This window comes from Apostichopus japonicus, chromosome 6 (assembly GCF_037975245.1).
Source record: "Apostichopus japonicus isolate 1M-3 chromosome 6, ASM3797524v1, whole genome shotgun sequence".
NCBI lineage: Eukaryota > Metazoa > Echinodermata > Holothuroidea > Aspidochirotida > Stichopodidae > Apostichopus > Apostichopus japonicus.
Genome location: NC_092566.1, coordinates 14,025,652 through 14,049,985, shown reverse-complemented (window position 1 = coordinate 14,049,985; position 24,334 = coordinate 14,025,652). Strand labels below are relative to the sequence as shown.

Sequence of the window (24,334 nt, the reverse complement as noted above, 5' to 3'; positions counted from 1 at the left end):
GAACTTTAATTTTGGATTGCTATTTAAATTCTAATATTTACAGAAATTAGTATTTTTATACAAAATTACCATTGCCTTCTATACCTAAAATGAATAACATGCATTTGCAAGTTGGTGACTTGACCTATATTTCTAAGACATCGGACCTATTTTTCTTTTTCTTTTTTTTCCTTTCACTTATTTCACAGCAGCTTCCTTCTAGGTTGTTATTTGATTTTCACAACAACTTATTTTCAATATCAGTTTCATGCTGATGTAACTGTCAGTTGAACCCAATATACTCACAGCTACTTCTACAATTATAGCTGCCCATTATCACCTCACTGTTAATATAAAAGGAACTTCCTTTTAAAGTAAAGTACATGCAACTTTCTCTCTATGTCACACACATATTATAATACAAATTCCTAACACCATAAACTCTCAAAAATCAACAACAGAAATTCCTTGGAGCACAATACTCTGATCACATGTAGTGCTGGAATATTTGCCAATGATTGAATGAATCCTAAGGACTTAAAAGACTAGCATACATACAAGCTATGATAAAGACTATGTAATTTTTTCACTGAATACTAAAGTTAGAGGTAGCAACTTGCTTTTTTAAGAAAATTTCCAAGAGTTGTTAGAGTCATCCAGCTTTACATACAAATATAACTACTACCGGAACAAAATAAAATAAACTGTTAGCAAACTGCTTATAAACTAGAGAGCCTGTGTAAAAGAATGTGTAAAAGTAAGTTGGCCTGACGTTTCGATCCTGACGTTTACTACCGGAACAGGCAGCATCAAATGTGAGAGGAAACTTCTAGACTTCTTTAATACCTAAATAAAATGAGATCAACCATATGCCAGTTCCTATCACTTTTATTCCTTGCCCAACAAGATGCAATTTAACTACAGCCCCCCACTAAACCCAGTATGTCCATCAAAATAAACTTATCAAAGAGCCCTTTTGGCAGCCATTCAAGGCAAAGTGGGTCAAAGCAGCTCTTGAAATTAGGTCATCAGAATAGTTACCTCACAACCTCAGACAGAGGGGTACAAACATATCGCTAAAGTTATTATGTTCCTTTCAACTACTGCTATGATCAGTCTTGTGTTAACTGATAACAACATGCCGATAACCAAGAACATGTTTGATGATTATGGTATTACAGAATTGTTATGAATGCAGGATCTGCTTCCAGGACACAACGTTTTAGCCAGGGACGCAAAATCTTCAAACTGCTTGCGTCCGACGACAGACCCAACCATTTTCTTTTGAGAATCAGACCCAAAGTGCACACATCACAACTAGGCCTATGCAGAACATATTAACAAATCACAATACTGAAATGGAAATCTAAGCCAAGGTGTTATCAAGGGTCATTATAACTAAGCATTGTTGTGTTCCTGTAGAGGTATTTTAAAGTGCATGGTTTCAGGAGGACTGCAGGGATGCAAGTTTTTATGAGTGGACGCAAACAATTTTAGGATTTTGCTTATGGACAAATTTACCATACTATCCATAGAAAAAAATGACTTAAGAGAGACTACACTGAGAGCAGGATTCTAGAGTACAGCAGGATTCCTTTAGAGAGTACAGAAGGATTCCTTTTAGAGTACAGCAGGATTCCTTTAGAGTACAGCAGGAGTACATGCAGCAGGATTCCTTTTAGAGTACAGAAGGATTCCTTTAGAGAGTACAGAAGGATCCCTTTAGAGTGCAGCAGGATTCCTTTTAGAGTACAGCAGGAATCCTTTAGAGAGTACAGCAGGATACCTTTAGAGTACAGCAGGATTCCTTTAGAGAGTACAGCAGGATTCCTTTAGAGTACAGCAGGATTCCTTTAGAGAGTACAGCAGGATTCCTGTAGAGCATAGCAGGATTGCTTTGGAGTACAGGAGGATTCCTTTTAGAGAGTACAGCAGGATTCCTTTAGAGTACAGCAGGATTCCTTTAGAGAGTACAGCAGAATTCCTGTAGAGTAGCAGGATTCGTTTAGAGTGCAGCAGGATTCCCATAGAGTACATTGGGATTCCTTTAGAGTACAGCAGGATTCCTTTAAGGGGTAGTACAGAATTCCTTCAGAGAGTACAGCAGGATTCGTTTAGAGTGCAGCAGGATTGCTTTAGAGTACAGAAGGATTGCTTTAGAGAGTACAGCAGGATTCCTTTAGAGTACAGCAGGATTCCTTAGAGAGTACAGCAGGATTCCTGTAGAGCGTAGCAGGATTGCTTTGGAGTACAGGAGGATTCCTTTTAGAGAGTACAGCAGGATTCCTTTAGAGTGCAAAAGGATTCCTTTAGAGTACAGCAGGATTCATTTAGAGTACTGTAGATTTCTATTGCAAATATCAATTTACCCTATGGCATGTTCATGCTGATACAACACCTTTAGTTCTGTAAGAAACTTACCCTCCAAAGATTAACACCTGCAATGGTTGCACTTGTTGAGAGAGTAAAAGCTGTCAATTCAAAGCTGATCATGTTGTTTGGGCTGTTAGCAATAATCATTCCAGGCATAAAAGTGAAGCTGACTTGATGGATCAACACCGCTGTGAAGAAAAGTGTATGAAACATACAGAATGTCAACAATATATTTGATCTTCATGTCATTTTACACATTTTTTTTCTGATTTTAATTTAAATTTCCATCCTTTGCACTATTATCTCTTGGTAGTGCTGTGGCAGTTATATCACTACAATTTTGAAGAATGCAGAATAGATATGGATTATAACCTTATAGATGTGTTTCTGCATTACATTGGGTTGGATTTGAAGAATTACAGTGCACTTTCAGGTAGATTTCACAATTAATTTTCTAAATTCAATCGATCTGTGCAAGCATTTAAAGCCAGATGTACGTATCAATCAATAGGGAAGCAGGGCACCCACAATATAAATCCCCACCCCACCCCCACTCCACCCCCTACCATCAACCCCCACCCAGCCCTACACTTCCTTGGCAGCGTGCTGTTTGTTAAAAGCAGATTTGCAGAATGTCTAGAATTGGTTTAGTCCATTCAGCTAGTCAAAACATGCAAGCTTTATCTTGCATTACTTATGTCTATTGCAATCAAGTTGTATTAAAGGAAAGCAAAAACATCAGTCCAATGCAAAAATACTTAAAAGTCCAAAAAGACACTTTACCTCCGCACATTAATTGTTGACACGTGATCAAAGCATTCTCATCTGGAACACCCGTCAGAGTAAATGGTGGTGATGACGAGAGGTCCCTCTGGACTTCCACACATAGATACCTCAACTGTTCGCAGCCAAAAGACCGAAGATCCAAATTGGCCTCCACATTTGACAGGGACGTCACCATTCCAGCAGTAACAGCTGCAGAGGCAGCACTCGGTGTAAGACCAACCACAGTCTCGGCAACCCTTACACTGCCATCTGAAAAGCTGCTGGCAAATGCAACCACACGCCAAAGGTTGGTACCCTGTACGCTGCCAGCACCAGCCACAGAAGACAGTGCAAGGTCAAAGTTGAAAGTCTCCATCATTCCAGCTTGAATATTCACATTGTCAAGTCCAAAAATTGCAGTGGATGATATCTCAACGCCTGTAATACAAGAAATATTGTTAACGGGTCCATATAATATTAAAGCATTAAAGACCATTACTGATTGATATGCAAAAAATACAGTTTAAGAGGTGTAATATTAATCTAGGTTGATTAATTCTGGTTAGCTGACTGAAATAAACCCGCAGAAGAGGGTAGTATGCAGGCTACTGGAGGAGAGTTGGATAAGAACAGAAAGACTTAATGACCTGAACTGGACCAGAAAAAGACCACAACTGCATGGAATGAGTGAATACCAGCTGAGCAGTTTCACACATGCAGCTGCACATTCACAAAGATACATTTCATTGTATTTTTAAGTAAATTTCAGTGTCATCTAATCCATGCCAAACTATTGTTAAAGACTCAATACGTTTTTGCTGATGAATTTCAGAAAACAAACTTCTAAAGCAGATTCAATGTTTCTTCTTTATTCTAAATGCAATCTGACCAGGTGGATTTAATGGAGAAAAGCTGTTGCACAATTGAAAGAAAAAATTTTGATTTTCTGTTGCCCTTATGGCACGAACGATTTACCGTAAAATCACTGTGACAGCCCATATCAGCATGCTCATTACACAAATGTAACCTGTATATATGTACTCGTATCGTTGACTTTTTGTTACCCAATTCCATGGAGGAACGTCTGAAAATACCTTAAATATTTTATTCATTGCAATGGAAGGAAATGACACAATTTCGCAAACTACATCAGCAAGACCGAAAGAAAGATGCTATTCAAGAGACCTAACACAGGCTAGCCACGAAAGTGAAAGTAAGATAGGCGTAACAGTCATAAACAAAACAGAGAGATTTGATTGGCGCACGATCTGTTGGGCGGGGCTTTCAAATTTTGATTGAAGTTTGTAGAATCTACGGACTTGTTACAAAATCTGGCGAATTTTATTCAGCTCAAAATGTTTAACAACAGACAAATCAATAAAAATAATGAATATTAATATGAAAATTGCATAGACCGGTGACATTTTTACTGAGCATTTATGGCAGCAAGCTGGAAAGGTCAAAGTTTATAGTTTGGAAAACACACATTGAGACTTTAAAGATTGAAGTGATACACACAGTACATTCTTATTTGCAGTCAAACTAGCTGACAATCTATGGTTATATTACTACAGTACATACACATAAGACTTCAGTCATCAAGTAAAGCTTGCAATGGAAACTTCTAAGCAACATTAATGTTAATCTGCAAGCTTATTTATGACATATTGTTGTGATCATGTAAATGTGTCCCATTTTAGCTAGCCTACTTGTGCAACTTATGTGTGCTGATCTTATCTCTGTTTTCTCTCAATGCTGACTTCATGAAAGTAAAGGGAATCAGCAAAAACAATTGTTTGAAAACCAAAAAACTGTACCTTGCATGAAAGCATTTCCCTTTGTAAGCTAGTCTATTGTGTACAAACTAGATTTGTTGAAATTGATATCTTTCTTTCAAACTCCCCTTACATCTATCTCTTTGTGTTCACCATGCTAATTAACCTGTCTGTATTCTGTGTGTGTTTTTGTCCCTGACTGTTACTGTTACTTATCATTTAGCTTTTGAAGAAGATCCTGCTAGGATGGAAACGTCAGGCCAACTTACTTTTACAAATTCTTTCAAACTCATAAGTTTCTTCATGATCATATGTTCCCATTAATCATTCAATATATTACAGTACATTACCTCTGCAGCTAATCGGGGTACATCCAATCAGTGATTCTTCTGTAGGGTCACCTCTCACTTCAAAATCTGCCGTTGAAGACTTGTCAATAATCGCACACAAGTACTGTACATCTGAGCAGACAAACCCAGACAGAATAAAGTTTGCCTGGATACCAAATAAGTTTGTATTTGCTGAAGGTAGCCATGAGGCTCCACCCTGTGCTTGGGTAAGGAGTGGAGTTAATGTTCCAATCCGCTGTCCATTGCCATCGGCCGTGCCACTTAAGAATGCCTGCACTCGCCATAGGTTAAACCCCACTGCTTGAAATACGGCGTTCTCAGATGGGGTCAGAGATAGGTCAAAGTTCAAGGTGAACACAAATGTGCCCTCTACAAGAGCACGGGTTGTTATTATGGGTTGTGTAACGGCAATCAGAACCAATCCTGTAAAGTAGATAGCATTTTCACTACAAATGTGTATATATGTTGATAGATATCCCCCAGTACAACAATATGGATACGAAGCATATTGAAGGGCTTATCAGCTGCACTGTCCTTTATTAAATGATATAAATTTGTTAAGTGATATCATGGCATCCCAATAGCAAATGAAAGTGGAAGACAATAACACTACAGACCCATAATGTACCTGGAAGCTGTATAGGTGCACATAGCCATGTGCATGGCACAGAGTAGATCTAAAGCTACTGTACATCCAAACACAGTTGAACTTGATTAGAAGAGACATTCATTTACCAAATGGACATCTTAGAACATCTTAAATCAAGAATATTACACATTCATTATTTTCTGAGCAAATACCAACAGCAGCCAGGTGCCAACTTAATGCAGATCTACTTTGTACAATCTAACAGAACAGTCACAAATTGGCAACGACATGCTTTAGTACTTACTATAATAGTGGAACTATTGATTCGCCATATTTGTTATTTATATTACTGAAAATTCAACAAACATGTATGGACAGTAGGATGTAAAATTTGATTCAAAATGCATGACTCAACAAGCTTGTTATTAATGATTTACCAACCAGTATGCTCTTTCTCTATATAGCAACAGTTTTCTTATGGTTCTTATGAAAGAAAGGGAAGAATTTGTTAACAACAGAGAAGTGTAATTCCAGTTGATATACACTACATGGCAATATACACATATTTCAGTGGTTGAACTTTGTTCATTGCTTTCCAACTACAAAATTTACTTTTCTTAGAACATGTTTGCCATAACTTCCATTCATACTTTTTGAGTAAATCTTTCTTTAAATGGCACTGTTTTAATCTTCTTCCTTACCAAATTCACAGAATTCACCAACATGGGTATTGGGACAGAGGCATGTATATCCATCTTCCATATCCAGGCACACGGAACTTCCCTGGCACTGGTTCTGCCAGCAAAAATCGACATCTGAAGAAAAAAAACAGGAGAAAAAAATCCATGTAAGAAATTGACTTGGTTCAATGCTGTGTATTGACTTTTCGCAACTAGTGGATTGTTTTGCATTGAAGTTACATCGTACTGGCAGCTTTAAAGTTTTCTCTTATTTTTTGGCCCATCCAGTTAGCTATTTTCTAACTGGGGTGGTTAACATTGGATTTTCTGATTTTTGAAGCAATAACTTGAAAGCTATACACATGCACTGTTCAGCAAACCACTGATAATGCTTTCATTACGGGGAAAAAGTAGGACTAATCAAACTCATATTTCTTATTTAATTTTCATGATAAATATAACATATTAATAGGACATTTTTTGAGGGTCAGTATGTATGACCTGGTATTTGGGGATGCTTTGGGACACATTTTTTTTTAAACAGGGGGTATTGAGCAATTCTCATGCTTCTACTTGAAATAGGGCCCACATGTCTTGTTTTTAGCTTATAATTTTTAATATGAACATGAAATTTTGCTTGGAAAACAAGTTTACTTCCCTGACTTGATTTGTGACATGACCTGGGTGGGACTCATTTCAGCATTCCTTTTTGTCACTTGTTTATAAAGACATGGGCAACGACAGCATTGTTAATTCCATAACCGCTTACCGCAACTTCAAATCAGGCAGGCTCAAAAGTATGTTTCTTTTGTAAGCAGTTTTATTTGTCTTTCTTGATTCTAAGGCTGAGCAAACCTATTCACAGCATGCAAGAGCTTTGTTGCGAAGCCTATACATCTCAAACTCTGTTAATTGTAAAGTTCTTGCTGACAATAAACTTTAATGCACACGTTTTACAATACGCCCATATCGGCACTCCAGGTCAATATTGGCACAAAAAATGCTAACCTCACAAGACAAAAACTAACATAACAACCACAAATCCCCAATCATTTGTTTCCTGCATGATGTAGTATGCAATTGATAGTTATATATAACTTAAGTTATGTGTATAAACAAAAATAGACTGTTTGATACACAAAATTCTGTTTGACGGAAAACATGAGTTCCAATACAATAATGTTACTGTATATGGACAGTTTTACACAAGGAACTGACTTGTGAGTAATAACTGCATGTTGCTCTGAAGGTGAAAACCTGCCTTATAACATATGAAACTGAAGGGTGACAACAATTCATTGTAATAATTTCTCAGAGGCCAACAGAATGTAAATTAACCCACTAACTTCCACTCTATTGTACCATTATTATTGGTATATAGCACGATAAAGTTTTGAAGAACCAAAAAATTGAAAAACTAAATTAAGACATTGTGGATTGGAATGTATGGCAGTTTATGAGGTATATGTTGATATGCACCAACTGAAAATGTGTATCAAACACTTAGAGTATTGCAAACTTGCAGTTCATCAGCTTGGCTTCTAATATCTAATTCACTATGTGCAGATCACTGATATATATCGTACTGTACTTCAGTCATAGCCCAAAGTTAATGTACAACTTATGACCATGAAATGATGAGGGGTTACGGAGCAAAACACAAACTATAGGGCCTAGGCCTACATAATATTTTAAAGCAGCATTTTCCATTTTGTTGCTGTTTTCCACTTTTTGACAAGTCCATCAAGTTTTTTACATATATCAATCACAAAACAGCAAACTAAGATATTAGTCAAGTTTTCCCTGCCAAATGCGTTAATTGGCGAATAATTAAGGACATTTGCAGATAATGAGAAAAGTGTCCATCGACAAATTCCACATTTTATATTAATCGCATACAGTTCCCCTAACCCACTAGTTTGAATCCAACCAATCAGAGATGCAGGTTTAGTTATGAGCCGTTGCTAAAAATTAGATTCAAACGTCAAGTTGGTAACTTGGTACAAACAGCGAGCTGGACTCTAACAGCTCTCTGGCACAACCTCCATAGACAATCTACACAAATCAAGCATGGTGTTGTATTACGTATTGGCCAATGACGTTCGTAGCTTTTAAATATTCATATTGTGGGCGAGGTTTATTTGGATCCCAACGGAAAATATCTTTGATAAAAACAAAGATGAAAGTTGTAAATTTTCGACTTTGATGCCACCATTTGAAGTTCGATTTGAATAGATAAGCTAGTTATGTATGTCGTTATGGCATCGTGGAATCAGTGAGGTTGAGAAAAACCATAGAAAAGGACGCAAAATGCTGCTTTAAAAGACTTTTAAGATGCAGGTGTTGACCCCCCACTGAGAGGATGCCCCCAGACCAGGCTTAATAGGCACAATGTCCATAATATGTTTACTTGAGCCTTGTAAGTTGTCACACAGGGTCTATATCAATCCGCCTGAGTTTATAAACTCATACTTCCTCAGGAAAAGTGCTGAAAGCATCAGGAGAACAACATTTCAATATGTTATCAAACAAAATCTGATTTTCTATGGCTTGGATGCTGGAGAGTGCAAATTGAAGTACAAACTTGGATCAATTGAGGCAATTGTATACCACTTTTGGTCTCCCAGGCCAGGAACAGGGTGTTACTAAAACGAATGACAATTGCGTTACACATAACGAATGACAATATGTTGTACACACTAAAAAAATTGCGTTGACTAAAACGAATGACAGTGAATGACAGCACAGACATTTGCTTCAACCAGATATCACAGTTCAGACTTCGTGGGTATATTAAAGCCATGCAAACCGAGTGGATGCGAAGTGGGTGGCTTACTAGATCTAGTAAAGTACAGACAAGATACAAACGCACCTTATAGTAAGCGAAATTGTAAGTCTGATTTTAAAAAGTAAATTTAACGTCATTTTTCCGATATTAATTGTTAGAAACTAACAATACTATAATCTTGAAACGGCTAAAAATTTCAGGAAGTCTTTATATTGGACATTTCTATGAAAAAAAAAAGATTTATTTTTATTTTTATGGGGGGGGGGTGTAAAAGGGACTGGAAAAGGAGAAAATTTGCGCCAGTTATGGAGCTACTCTGTAACAGTGGCGTAGGGAAGGGGGGGCAAGGGGGGCACCCGTCTTGCGGAAATTTCCCCCCAAAATCGGGGTTAAAATCGCAAAAATCCGAGTTGACATTTTGCGACTGCGACCTGTGTTTTTCGGAAATTCTTGAGCAAGATGTCTGACTAGCCCTGTGGGATTTTATCCCGTGAACTTAGGGCAATTGAAAAAATTTGTTAATGTAAAAAAATTATTCTTATTGTTTTTATTCCCCCCTCCCCCCCCCCCCCCACCTTGCAACCACTTAACATGCGATTTTCCTCAAATCATTTTTGCACAGAAAACCAATAACCGCGTTTACTCCACTCCGTTAATCATTCTATCTCTTCTCACCACCATCCTTCTTTGTTATTCGTTGTCATTCGCGAATGATAATTAACCCTGTACAAAGTCATTTGGTCATTCGCTGTCATTCGTTTTAGTTTGTCCTCAGGAACAGCGTAGGAAAATTGTTTACTAGGCCTACTGAGTGAAGAGTTTTGTTTACAAGTGGTGAAAAGTTCAGGCTCATAGACAACAATCTTCATGGTCATGATATGGTAATTTGATAGTACTATGAATGACCAACTTGTCAGCTATCAAGTGATGGGTAGGGCTTAGCTAGTGAGAACTTCTACGAGGACTTACCGCTCAGTTATAGATCACATTACCTTGAGTTTGACGATTTAGTGTGTAAGTTAATGGTGCAATTTTATGTAGTAGGCTAAGTACGTTAGGCCTAGCTAGCCTAATTCCTAACATATTAGAAGTGTTACTGCTACAGTGCATGCATGATCTCCCAAAGTGTAGAATAATCTAACGGAATCATCACCCCTACTTTACACCAGGGAGTTGTTATGGAACAGGGAGTTGTTATGGAACAACTCCTTGTTTAGACAACACAGGACATCGCGATTAACGCTGAAGTTACTATGGATTCATAAACTACCATTCATGCACATCAAAACAACCCACGATTACCGATTCGCAACTGGCATTCTTCACTGTCTGACGACGGTGCCTTCCTAATTTCTTTCCCATCTCTTTCCCGATCTGTATCTCTTTTGCTACGAGAGGGTTTGGACTAAAAAACCAAATTAAACTAGCCCAGCTGGTCTACCTGTTTGATCGTACAGACTCCGGAGTTACTTAGGAGTTTGTACCGTACCACTGAACTAAAATAACGTAATTTATGCTCAGTGTATGAGCAAAGTTTCTCCATCGTGTAAATAACCTGTCGTCTGCTGTTGGTTTTGCAGCACTTCAGCTAAACGCGCTATGGCGGGCCATCAGTCTCATATTGTGGGGAATCGACATATACCAATTTCCTTCCACTTATACCGGTTTCTAGTAGCTTAAATTGACTTCTACCGATTTAAATTGACATATCATCGATTTAAACTGTTAGATGTCGATTTAAATTGACTTATGCCAGCTTAATTCGACACATATCATCAATTTATATCGACATATACCAATTTAAGTTGATGATATGTAAAATAAATTTTGAACATCCCCTCCCCTTCCCCCTCCCCTCCACTTTGCTCCCCAACTATATATATGTTGAGATTTTATAAAACAAATACCTTCATTCCTTGTTATTCATTTCGAAATTCGAGATAAACGCCGCAAGCTTTGACAAAAAGTATACATTTTGGCCTTTGCATAGGCTTAAACAGTCCGGCGAAATTTAAACTATTTTAAACAAACTGTCGCAACTAACTGATAAGAGGCGGAAATTTCAAAACAAAAAAATTGAATTGTGAGGATAGAAAACAAACGGATTTTGGAAAATATGGAAGTTCGGTATCAAATCTCTCTTCTGGGCGACCGTAGATTGAGCATAAGCTATTCGCCGTTGGCCAGTTACAAACATTTTAAATTCTTCTGGGCAAGGGCCTACACCCGTGGTGGCGTTCTACCACTGGCGGATCCAAGGGGGGGCCAAGGGGGGCCATGGCCCCCCCCCCAAAGGTGAGCCAAAAAGTGTTTCCGAACATCCGCTAAATCATATGATTGGAAATTAAAAAAATCGAGAGGAATAGCAGTGGTAGACTAGTCTTAACCTTTTCGTTTTCTGGTTTAAAATTAAATGCAGAGCTCCCAACTGACCCGCAATTCGCGGGAATTAGACCCGCATTCTAACACCCAAACCCGCTGACCCGCACAAGCGTCCGAAAAAACCGCATTGTAATTGTCAAGTATACATACAAAATTGGCATCAAATTTTGACTTAGCAACCATCATTTCTTTAGCATTTAGCATAATAGAGTATAAAACCTCCTATACAGCATCATTTGAACCTCAAATTAGCCTATAATTCTTTTCATTGGGGCGAGCAGCGAACATTTCATGCCACGGGAAAGAATGAATTATCACCTACTATTCAATTTATTGATGTTACACACAAAAAAATGCATATTTGTCAGAAAATTTTGGCTGACAAAAGCCTTTCTAAGTGCCACCATTTTACATGTAGGCATCACCAGGATTCCAAAAAAATTCAAAAGGGGAGGGGGACACCCCCTCCCCTTATACCCCTCCCCAGCAGTGGCGGCGGAACCGGGGGGGCTTGGGGGCTGCCCCCCAATGAAAAAGTTGAGGGGGCAAATGCATGATAAGCCCCCCAATATTTACCAAGGCTCCGAAACGTGCATCTGCCCATTTTTCAATGCATACTTGTCGATCTGTCCGATGCACATGTATACTATATATAGGTGTAATAATTTTAGTAATTGCTGGGGGACCCTCGGCGCGTCCCCTGGCTATAGACCACGTTGTCACCCCAACCGCGTCTTCACGCCCCGTGAAAAGTGGAAGCAGTGAGTGTGAGTACCGGTTAGCATAACACAACTTCGTCTTAGGCCAATGACTTGCCTCATTTCAGCCAGTTCTCCAACATCCCCTTACTTAGCGGCGGAGCGTATATATACACAGTCAGGGGGCGGATGCCCCCCCCCCCCCCGGACGGACTCAAATGGACTGCTGGCGCCCTTTTCAGCTTTTCACTACTTATTACTTATTCGCGATTATTGACTATTTTATTGCGCTCTCATATACCTATTGACATTTGTCATATTCTGTTGGTGTAATTTTCCGACAAACTGGCGACGACACCTATTTATTCTCCGTTTATCTGCAAATTAGCAAGGCCCGGAAAGGGTCATTTCCTGCAATCTAGGGAGTATCTTTATCCAAAATTTTTCTGTACGCTCCGCGCCAACCTGTGATGGCGCTCCGCTTAGATAGTGTTGAAAGCGCCCCTACAGACCATTCTTGCCCCCCCCCCGCCACTGCCCTTACCACACTCAAAAACGTCTTTGCGAGTACACTACGAGTAATAGCTACTCTCTTAAAGCACCATCGAATACACACAATAACAATGTTTTTACAGACTTTTACGTGCAATCTGCAGACTTGAGACCTATATTTTAGGGCTAGGTATTCGCAGCATAAAACACTCGGGAAGTGCCGTTTCCGGCCATCAAGGGGTTTGAAAAAACCCAAAATTTTCTTGTACGCTCTGCGCCAACCGATGGTGGCGCTCCGCTTAGATAGTCTCCATACATTAGCCCCCCCCCCCAATAATTTTTCCGTCCCGCCGCGCCTGTCACCCAGGACGGCGATTCGTGGCATGGACCAGCATTTGCCTTCTCAAAAGTTGGGAGCTATGTAAATGTATGAGCATGAGGATTTACAGTTGAAACACAATTTTGCAGTTACAGGCTGGTTGTAAGAAATTTATAACCTATGAGAAATAAAATTTCTTGAGAAATATGTTCCCAACTTTGTTTTATAAATATTTTAGAAAATTACACCTGGGAAACATTTTTTTAGAAGTAAATTAACATCACCATTGTACACTTTTGTCGCACCAAATTGCATCTGAGGGCATTCAGCAATAGAAAATTTTCCAAAGGCGAGGGGGCCCCCCTCCCCTTACACCCCTCCCCCATATCACTCTAATGCCACTTTGGCCCCTCCCAAACAAAGGCCCTGGATCCGCCAGTGCGTTCTACCACCCCCCCCCCTCACTTTTGTAACTTTGTACAGTCGCTACTGTATGTATCTATAGTGGAAGTTGGGCGTGGATGGAAATCGTAGAGGGGGGCCGGGGGTGGTTAACCTGCGTAGGATTGTCATAGAAAAGCATTACAAGAAATGGACATTTTTACAACCCAGGAGAGCATATTTGTTCGTTAAATGTTGATTCCTGGATTATAAGGGAACACATAAACGTCATTGGCGTAGGCCTATATGGTTGAAATTAACTTTTTATAACGGCATTCAAAGTGGATCTCTACTTGGCGCATGCAATACTCACCGATAATAAAACTTAGCAAAAATCCTGGCCCTGCGAGATTTCGATCAGACTCCCAAATCAAGGTAAGTTGGTTGGTATCGAAGAGTAAAGGTGACACAGAACGATTCCCAGGCTGTATATCTCCGCTCAATTTTAATACTTCCGGGTCGCGAATACCCGGTGGAGTTGGTCCATCGTTGAAGTATAATTCGTCCTTGTCGAGTTCAGTAACGAAAAAGTCTATATTAAGCCGAATGGATTCCGCGTTTGGAAATTTGACTTGGTAGTAACACACTTGATTTACTATATATGGATCTGGCCATTCTGGTGACGTTATACTTCCATTCGCCTCCAGATGGAAATTCTGGTCGCAATTTCTTCTGGCACCAGATAACACTGAAAATTGATAATTAATGGGAATTCTTTATGGGCAAGCAAAGTATCATATATATTGTGATATAGCAAATCAAATGAGTGCAGCTCATGTTCTATACATGTCCATATTCAACGAGGATGGGTTTATTCCTTTTCAAACTGACACACACACACAAAAATCAAAATCAATAGTGGTTATTATTTAGCACACCGTACCTTGCTTCATTCATACACATTTATAGACCTTTTTCATCGTCTAAATTTACCTCAAAATGCACCATCTGACGTATAATGGTATGTTTCCCTGGGGTATGGGGAGGGATGTGGTGGTTCTACACGATCTGCATGGAAGTTGGCTTCAAAGACCACTCGGTTACACTCCCTCCTTAATAAAGTACTGGATCCTCTACAGTGAAACAAATTTCGGTTGCCCTTCTTTTCTTTTCTTTATTTCTTTTGTCAAAATAAAGTAGTCTGAATTGTCCCTGATTATGCTCTGATACGCTCAATGCTTTTTTATTTCTGTCATTGTTCTTTTCGGGCGGTGGGGGGCAGGGGCGGGGGGAGTTGTGATTGTGTTAAATCTTCCTTGTGTCAAAATAAAATGAAGCTGTTAGCAAACTGCTTATAGAGAGCCTGTGCAAGAGAATACGTCAAAGTAAGTTGGCCTGACGTTTCGATCCTATAGCAGGATCTGAGGCTGATGCAAAAATGAATGTTAGAATGTTATCATCACAACATACCACCATGCACAGAACATACAAAGTCTTCTATTCCTGAAAATATGCAAACATTCAGCGTACACTATATCACGGATAATCGATCACAAAGTATGTTTTCCTCTTGGTTTGGTAGGGGACTCTAGGGACCGTATGATGACTTAGAAGCCAACAGGCTGTAAAGGATAAGTCACCGAATTGGAAAGGTAATTTAACTGCAATTGCTATACACTGTAAAAACACTTGGGTCATTTTTTGACCCAAATTTGACCCAGCAACTTAGTGGAATCTCCACCAGCCCAGGTTTGGGTCAATTTGACCAAGGATCTGTGTCATTTGACATCTGACCTAAAACTGGGTTATTTTGACCCATACGCTACTTTGACCCATATGCTACTTTGACCCAGCTTTTGACCCAGTGGTTAGTGCAATCTCCACCAGCCCAGCAGATTGGGTCAAACAAATTGACCACGTAAATGGGTCAAAGCTGAATTTACATTTGCAGTTGCAGGAAGGCTATAAAAGAAATGACATTAGACTTCGATTCCTAAAGATAAATTAATTTATTCAAATCACAAAGTGGTGTTACAATAAAGCATGCAACTTCTTCTATTTCACATATAATTATCGATATTCATTTTGTTTTATTCCAACTAGAACATCATAGTAACACTAAAAATCAGAGTAATGTGATACCCATAAAACTAAACAAACAATGAACACAAGAACATAGGCTAAGTCTAATGTACCAACTGAGAATCATTGGAAACTAAGCAATGTTCCTTAAAATCCTGACATACTTAACTAAAACAACTCATCATTTATTCATGTGCACAAATTTTAGTTCACTGAGGAATATGTTCTGTACTACTTGAAAGACTTTAATTGTTGATCTCACAGCTAGGTTTGCTGCAGTGTTTGTAATATTAAGTTAATCAAGACTGGATCATGCACTCACTCTTTACTTGTATCCTTAGTCACTGTAGTCATTTGATTATTAGCTAGCATTTCTAATTGTTTTTAAAGAATATAAATAAACAACATTCCATAGTTATCAATTGTATAAAATGTTAGGTATACAAAGAAGACATGTAGTACATCAATGGTGGCTGTAAGAAATCAAATATTTTGGAAAGCTCAATGTTTGGTGGGGGCTTTGTCAATGTCAAAAGTCAAAGACAATATCGAACATATTTTGCACTGGGTTGGTGGGGCAAGACAAACCCTATGGCCAGCTGCCAATTAATAAAATCTTGCAAGCATATCCCAAAGGTGATAATTTCCTCAGTAGTTCTTGTACCAAAACAGCATTAGATTTGAATGAGGAAAAGCTGTTTATAACATACAGTACAAGAGTTATAAGTCAAAAGTCCTCAATAAATGGAAACACTGTGAATAAATATTTTTGCACCACCAATATGTTACAATATGTATTAAATTTTCAGTTGCTCAGGCAAAAAATGCACATCAGTCATGCTTTTGGCTAGTTGTGCATGTATGATGTATGGTTGGAACACTAGTTTTGCACCACTGTTTGTGAGGCAGTTCTGCTTCTTTAGTCCCTCTAAACTTAACAATAACAAATACCAAATGAAACCTTGTTCAAGGTAATATAACATGCAGACATAAATAGAAAACAACTTTGTCACATTATGTAAATTAAAAACCTCATGTAATCATCCCATCATGTTAATGACCATGAACTAAGTGTTAACCTAATGTTGCACTGCCCAAGGTTTACAGGAGATATGTTCATATCCCTTATATGTGTTTTGAGAAAATTATACGATAAAAGGTTACAATGTATAAAAAAAAACAAATAAATCATATTAAACACTACTTTTGACAAAGTTGTTTCCATACCTTTTTTCTCTTACTGACTACTTAAAAAAGCACGTAGGCTTCTTACTGAAGGGGATGTCGAAACCTTTCCTTTCCCTTCACTAAGCTTAAAGAGGAATTTGTGTATAAATTCCCAGGTTGTTTGACACTGGCAGGGGTAGGATATGTCAAACAAGTACAATGATTTGAAACAAATATCAAAAGCTGCAATCAAATCTGTTGCTGGCAGAGCAACCCCTTCGATGATCACAAATGACTGAGTCGGATACCTTCTATCACCAAATGCAAGGACGAATGGCTGCTTTCGAGTTCTATCTTGCTTAAGCTCATCTTCCATGAATTGAGAAAGATTGGTCCCAACCTTTGGAAGAAAGAAAATAAATTGCTGCTTTCAATGCACACTTAATTCTGTTGTCACTAATTTAAATAAGTAGCAAATCTTTTCACTTGAATCATTACCATAGCAGATTTAAGATTCTGTTGACCTCAAATGACCTTGGACCTCCATGAAAAAATAGAGGGATCATCTACTCACAAAGGGCTACCTACATACTAAGTTTAAGGTTCAAGCAACTTAACTTGGCACCTGACTGTTATAAGTGAAAAATCATCATGACATTTTATGCGATTTAATTACATACCAGTAGGAATGACTGAGGATGTAGGAATATCAGTTACTTAGCCTACACAGTTAAAAAAAATTGACCCTTATCCCTTACTGAGTATATTGTATGTAGACTGTTCAAGATAATGGTATTAGTACCTTTTGGATCTGTTTTTATGTTGCACTTTACAGGTGTAGGCTTCTTTACTTCTTTCGGTGTTGCTTCTTGTTTCTTAAAGGCATGGGATCGTTTTCGGGCAATCTTTCCTCAAGATAGTCTGTAGCAGGATGTTTCCAATGGGCTTTTGTGTACCATGCTACCTATAGTCCACAGATAAAAATAGGACATATAAAGTTAACTTCAATTGTTCAATTACACCGACTATAGTCTTGGCAAAGACTGTTTGTTGGAGTATATCATATTTTACTGCAGTGGCATAACCAGTAGGGGAAAAGCCCCCAATTGGTCACCCCATCCGCCCCAAATTGACATACAAGTAAATTAGTAAGATAGAAATGATGAACCATTTTACATCTTGTCCACCCCTTAAATACAAGAATTTTATCCCTCCCCTTACACCCCTTCCCCATATCTTGTCCCCCTCCCATTGCACAGACTCCTTGCTACCCTTCTGCTCTCCCCCACCCCACCCCCACTAAAAAGTCTGATTATGCTACTGTTTTACTACATTTAATAGCACACTGTTAACTCTCTGTTCAGCAAGATAGCTATTAACAAGTAACATTATACTAGTCTTAGCCTCTAACGTTATATTTAGTTAAACTTACGTAGTGAGGTTAGGCCTATGCTTTATCAAAGACCAAACGTTAGGTCTAACATTACAGCTATCTATGTATCACTATCAGTATCACTGTATCAGGGTAATTATGGCCTTGTCTGCACCACGGCGCTCGCAGCACTAATAACATGTTACTTAGGCCTAGCCTATCATCATATCTACAATGGCATACTATAATATAGTATTTAACTAATAAACGTTGCGAGCGCCTGTGGCCTGAACTAGTCAGCATACTTTGGCGTATATTTACCTTTGAATATTGGTATTTACATTGGCAAACCCCAGTCAGCAAGGGTGGAACTAACAAACGTGTCCATTTTCAGAGCCCATCAAAGTTTTTGATTCAACTTAGACTGCCTTCTTGGTCCTGAATTTACGTATGGTTTGTAGATTTGTGTGACGGTTTTCAGCTGTCGTCTACGAAAGGCGTCATGCAAAAACGCTGATAGTGGTCACATGACATAACTTATCCAATGAGAAAAGTCTTTGAGAGTGACCCAGTGCAAAATGTCAAACTTTCATCGAGCTATTTCACAATTTCAAACAATCTTGCGTAATAACTCAACCAATACGACCCATTTCTGGGTAAAGTATGGCTGACTCAGCAGATGCAGGTGCGTATCCAGGGGGGGGGCGTTGGGGGCGCGCGCCCCCCGGGTAAGGAAAAGAGGAGAGAAAAAAAGAGAAGAAAAAAGGGAAAAGGAGGGGGGGGGAAAGAAAAGGAGGAGAGGAAGGAAGGGAAAAGAAAAATAAACAAAAGAGAAAAAGGAGAAAAGGAGGGAGTAGAAGATAGCCAAGACCTCGGGAAGAGAAAGAGGAACAGTCATAGTTAAAGCGCTGATCCCTATTATATACACAGGGTAGCCAGTGACAGATCAAGGATTACGGAGGGGGTGTGCGCCTAACCCTACCCCTTACACCGACAACTCCATTTTTGACGTTTCCATTTTTCCTCTCTCACTAATGTATCCATATAAATACTATATATGGTCTATCATAACGCGTGTGTGTATGGACGCCTTAAACAATTGTACAATTGTGCTATATGGAACCAACTGTGGCTGGTCTTGAACTCGACCGAGTCGTCGGGGAACATGACGCATTTCGGGAAGGGGGCGACCGCCCCCCCCCCCCGAGCAAATTTTCTTTATGACATCGCTAGTAATTTCAAAATAGAAAATGCTTAGATGCAACTTACAAGGCCTGGGAAGTGTCACTTCCAGCGATCTGGGAGGCATTTTTGGTCAAAATTTTTCTTGTACGCTTCGCGCCAACTCATGGTGGCGCTTGGCTTAGATAGTTTGCCTACAGGCTTCGCCCTTCCCTTGGCAATTACTCGCTACACGCCTGTTCGAATTTGTAAAGCGAAGAGCAGATATAACATCATATCAGTGAGCATTGAAATGCATGTTCCACGATGAACAGCCTCAAAAACTGTCTATGTGTGTAGTTAAAGGCGTAGGAGCCCAATTGGATTTGGGGGATGTAATAACTTGCCCGAAAAAAAGACAACGCGCGCGAAGCGCGCGTTCAACAAATCGGTGCCAATATCACATAAGCAAGCATCGAATATTACATTGCATGGCATCGTGTACCTTACGGTCCGTGAAAGTTGCGCAGTATACCGCTGGATGCTAATGTAAACAACGAAATGTCTTATGTAGATGGAGAAAAAGCATACAGATCCATTTATGTCAAAACTCTCTTTTACAGTAGTAAAGCCGGCCAAGCTTAGAACTTTATTTTAATTACCAAGGAGATAATTTTTAAGCTATTCATTGCTATTTATTTTTCTTTCAGTAGGTGCCCGAAAAAATGGGAACAATTTGGTTGCGGGGGGGGGGCTGCAGCCCCCGCCTCCTACGGGACCTACGCCTATGTGTGTAGTGTTCGGTTTCGATATACCTGATATCGGAAATATCTGGTATTTTTCATTTCCTTCAACCAAGTTTTATAATAGCCATTATAAGAGGTTTTAATATTTGTACACCAATAAATTAACTGTGTCTGAATTTTCGAAAATTTCCTGACCAACATTCTTCGTCATACTTTCCTCTACTCGTGCAATTTTGACCTGTCTATTAGGGGTTCAAGGAGGTTTTTCTATATTGCTTGTCCATAGATGACATTTTTTGCAACATTATGAGTATGTTTTGAAGTGATTTTATTCACGAGAAATGTGAATTTTCAAATTCTGAACAAATAATGGGCTTAAAACCTTGAAAAGTGGGGCTGTCGGATATTGTGGGCTGTGACGTAGAATCACCTACAAAAGCAATGATCCATAGGACATGCGATGAGGTCGAACATGATGTGTGACTGGTGACAATCTTCAAAAAGGTTATAGATGGAAAAAAAAAAGTTTGGGGAAATACTTGGTTTTCAGGCAAAAGTGTACATCTGGTTGGTCATTTTCAAGCCCGAGAAGTGCCATTTCCGGTGATCTGGGGGTATCAAAACCAGAAATTTTCTTGTACGCTGCGCGCCAACCGATGGTGGCGCTCCGCTTAGATAGTCATTCGCGCCCCCCGGGTTAGAAAATCCTGGATACGCGCCTGAGATGGGTCACACAAAATGACCCAGGTGTTTTTACAGTGTAGTAACAATTACTGTTGTATAACTGTATATAGGTTATTGGTCAAAGCGTTGTTGTACTTAACGTTTTAACAGGATAGTTCAGGCCTGACTAATCAATTGAGACATGTACTCTCAGCATACTGGTGAAACTTGCATTTAAATTAATAAACGTACATTTAAACTTTGATATTGATAGTCATATGTTGTATTTCACTTTCTGTGAAGCTTTGCAGTGCAACCTTTAAGGTGCACTTTTTCTTCCTAAATGTTTTTTTCTGTTTTTTTTTTTTTTTAATATTCTTCTAAATAGAATTGCGGACAAAGACTTCATTCTAACAACACATTCGAGTTCTGTGTCTACATTTGAAATATGTAAAATCTACTTAGACTAGTATATTAGCCCCCCCCCCCACCCCACCATCACCCGCCCTCTTATAAAGCTGACTTTGAAGCCGTAGCAGAAGCAGACAAAGGTGCAATTCCACCTATGAAGATATAAACCCCTCGTCACTTGTTGCTTGTAAAATGAGGAGATCCTTAATTGCAACTTACATTGTTCCTTTGGCATTTCACAGTCTTGGCCTATCCAATCTCCGACACAGAAACATACGTAACCCGGACTGATAGGGGCTTCCTGGCACGCAGCACCATTCTGACAAGGGTTGCTTGAGCAAGCTGAACGAACAAATCATGAAAATAAATTAATGCAAAAGAGGAAGAAAAATTTGAAGACAGCATATATAATATGTAAATATGACAAAAATTACCAAAATTTGACGTAATTAATTTACCACATTTAATTAGTGTGCAAAATGCACTCGGGAAATTACTTTTTCATGGTTGTTTACTTTTGCTTGGTATATTAAATGTCTGGAATAAATCACTAAAATCACCGATACCAACATATTTACTCAACATGATAATTTTAAAATTCAATACCGATACCAGGACATGATATGTTTTTTTTTTAAATTTACATCTTACGTGCTAAGATATAAAAACTTGATGAATGAAGTGGACACAGAGAACTTACGATTAGTTTGACCAAGTGCTTTTTCTGTACCAAGTAGCAAGAAAGACAGCTGGAGAAGCAATATTATCTTCATTTTTGCCTTCTGAGAGGCACTAAGCCTTGTTTCCAAACTGAATAGAAAAATACAAGATTATTAATGAAGCAATTTTTCTGGTTCTATGATAAATATATAAAAGGGAAAGTGCCGTAACTATATATAGGCCTATAGGCTGACCGGTGCGAACTTTTTTTTTTTTTTTTTTTTTTTGCCGTCTTTTATTCAAACTTTGAATTCAATGCACAATTTTGTTTTTCCATGTTTGTAAATAAACAATAGCTATTTCTTGAATAGCGACCATAATTGTGAAAATTAAAGTGATCGATTAACCAAGTAGATTAATACGAATTTCGAAATATATAATAAACATTCCCACGTAGCTGATAATCAAGGTATAACTGAATCAGGACAAATAAATAGTGACTCCGAAAACCTAAACATCAAAAAGAGAAGAACAACTAGAAAATGTTGCGTAAAGGTTATTGTAAGAAATGGGAGAGCAAGTTTCGCACTTATAAAGATATTTCAACACCTGTAGTAAGAATTTAAACTTATTGAAGAATGCATTTGTATTTGGAATACCGCTGTTAATTTTTTTCCTGATAAATATCATACTTCATATGAAAGATAAGGAAATTCATAGGGTGTTTTACTTGAAGACAATAACCAAAACATATATCTTGCTTAGAGAAAACAAATTGTCTATTTAATATTTTCTGCTCAACATTTAAAATAAAGTTGGATGTAATATTACACTCCCAAAATAAATGCAAATACCGGTGCGAACTTGTGGTACCTTGGAACACCACTGAAGAGAGACCCTCCACTATGACTTACACTACTTGTACCGTCCAGGAATGGGGCAGACATACCTGATTGACTCTACAGTTTTGTTGTGTATATCAGCGTAGCTGATTTTTTTGTTGGGAGCTTTAAGCCTCCTAAATCCGTCGCAAGTCGCATTTTATTTCTGATCGGTACATTAGTAGGCTGAATGATTCTAAGGAAGGCTACCGCATATAGTTTTGTGAGGGGAGATAAGACGCATAATAAACACCCCACCCCCCCCCCACCTTACCCCCTCTACTATGCATCCGCTTCTATATTGTTATAATTATGTATATGACACTTGGTAAGTGCCACTTGACTTAGGGAATGAAATTCAAACATTACCATCCCTCTTGTTCAACTGCATGACCCTATCTTCAGAGTCAGTCTCTTTACAACGTGTTTCCGGGAGAGTCCATGTGATCAGGACATGTATATGATACTAACATTGTCAATAGTACATTTATCTAGCAAAACTTACCTAGAAGCATTAACCTTTTATTTACATATGCCAATCTATGTAAGTTTATATACATGGCGGCAGCTTGCACAAGCAAGAGTCTTTTAATTATTGATAGATATATTTAGCGCTTCAAAATACTTTCGTGGTTGCAGTTCAATCCTCCAGAAAGGTATACATGATATCATATTGCCGGGTATACTATGAGCACCCTTGTGGTTCACAAATATGATTCTAATTTTTACTTTACAGTATAGGTTAATCTTTCAATTAACTATTATCTGAAATGTGTGGCTTTAAATTGAAGAAAAAAAACTTACTTCCAATTAGTCTATATAGCCTAAGCACCGAGTTATTGTCGATTGTCAGTTCAAGTCCTATATAAATATTCCATTAATATCCGCTCTTCTTTAAAGGATGTTGTGTTCGGTGCAGTGTTTCTTATGGTAACAGAATAGCAGCCAATTGTAAGTTTTCGTTCAAATATACCCCTTATAGGTCAGCTATGCAGACTATTCACTGGCTATAAGATAAGTCAAATAAATCTAAGAATAATATCGTGATGCCCTACCTTCACGAGCAACCCATGCGTGGACGTTTTCTATTGTGAATCATTCGTTGGGTATTAGTTGCCAAGGTATGCCATACAAATTACGATTAACCATATATTGTTGTATATGCTTGCTTGTTTCGAACAATAATAATCGGCTTGATATTACTTTTTTTTACACGCCGGTATACAAGAGCCTCGGTACCATACACAAACGGGTACTTTCCGCGTGACACTAGAAATAAACGTGGCGGCATTCTGAATTGGTTTTCTTCCAGTGATGACTGCAGTTGGTTATCAACATGCACATCCAAATTTTCACGTTGGTTTGATAAGAAAACTGATAAAAAAGTAGACACAAGTAACCCGCTGCTCTTTCTAAAAGTTGTTTTACATCATGCGATAACGTAGCTAGACTTCTTTTTAAGGGCGGTCCAAAACTTCTCTAGGGGTGGGGTGGGGCGGGGGTACGATACAAACATTTTGAGAGAGGGATGGGCTAGTCACCAACAAATAAGTGTAAATATATGTGAAAATAGGAACGAAGTGATGGAACACAAATATTTCTGGAACGCATAATTGGTCC

The 24,334-nt window shown here is 38.6% G+C and overlaps 1 protein-coding gene and 1 long non-coding RNA gene across 4 annotated transcripts in view; both read right to left on the bottom strand.

Moving 5' to 3' along the window:
• Positions 1-23,739, bottom strand: part of LOC139969054 (protocadherin Fat 4-like) — a 124,680-nt gene extending 100,941 nt beyond the window's left edge. For 2 of the 3 annotated variants that reach the window (XM_071973793.1, XM_071973794.1), the window contains exons 1-8: positions 23,519-23,739; positions 21,874-21,983; positions 21,393-21,515; positions 13,945-14,319; positions 6,533-6,646; positions 5,243-5,665; positions 3,136-3,555; positions 2,401-2,540 (exon numbers count right to left, since the gene is read on the bottom strand). In XM_071973793.1, the coding sequence (XP_071829894.1) occupies positions 2,401-2,540; positions 3,136-3,555; positions 5,243-5,665; positions 6,533-6,646; positions 13,945-14,319; positions 21,393-21,515; positions 21,874-21,946 (1,668 nt within the window). In that variant the 5' untranslated portion in view covers positions 21,947-21,983; positions 23,519-23,739. Of the gene's footprint in view, positions 1-2,400; positions 2,541-3,135; positions 3,556-5,242; positions 5,666-6,532; positions 6,647-10,601; positions 10,794-13,944; positions 14,320-21,392; positions 21,516-21,873; positions 21,984-23,518 lie in introns of those variants that run through there. The other variant, XM_071973795.1, reaches the window with a different exon arrangement.
• On the bottom strand, positions 15,239-18,701 carry LOC139969050 (uncharacterized). The gene is made up of 3 exons (XR_011793641.1): positions 18,514-18,701; positions 17,623-17,784; positions 15,239-17,220 (listed from the first exon to the last, which is right to left on the bottom strand). It is a non-coding gene; the product is annotated as an uncharacterized lncRNA (long non-coding RNA).
• Positions 23,740-24,334: the final 595 nt, after the last annotated feature.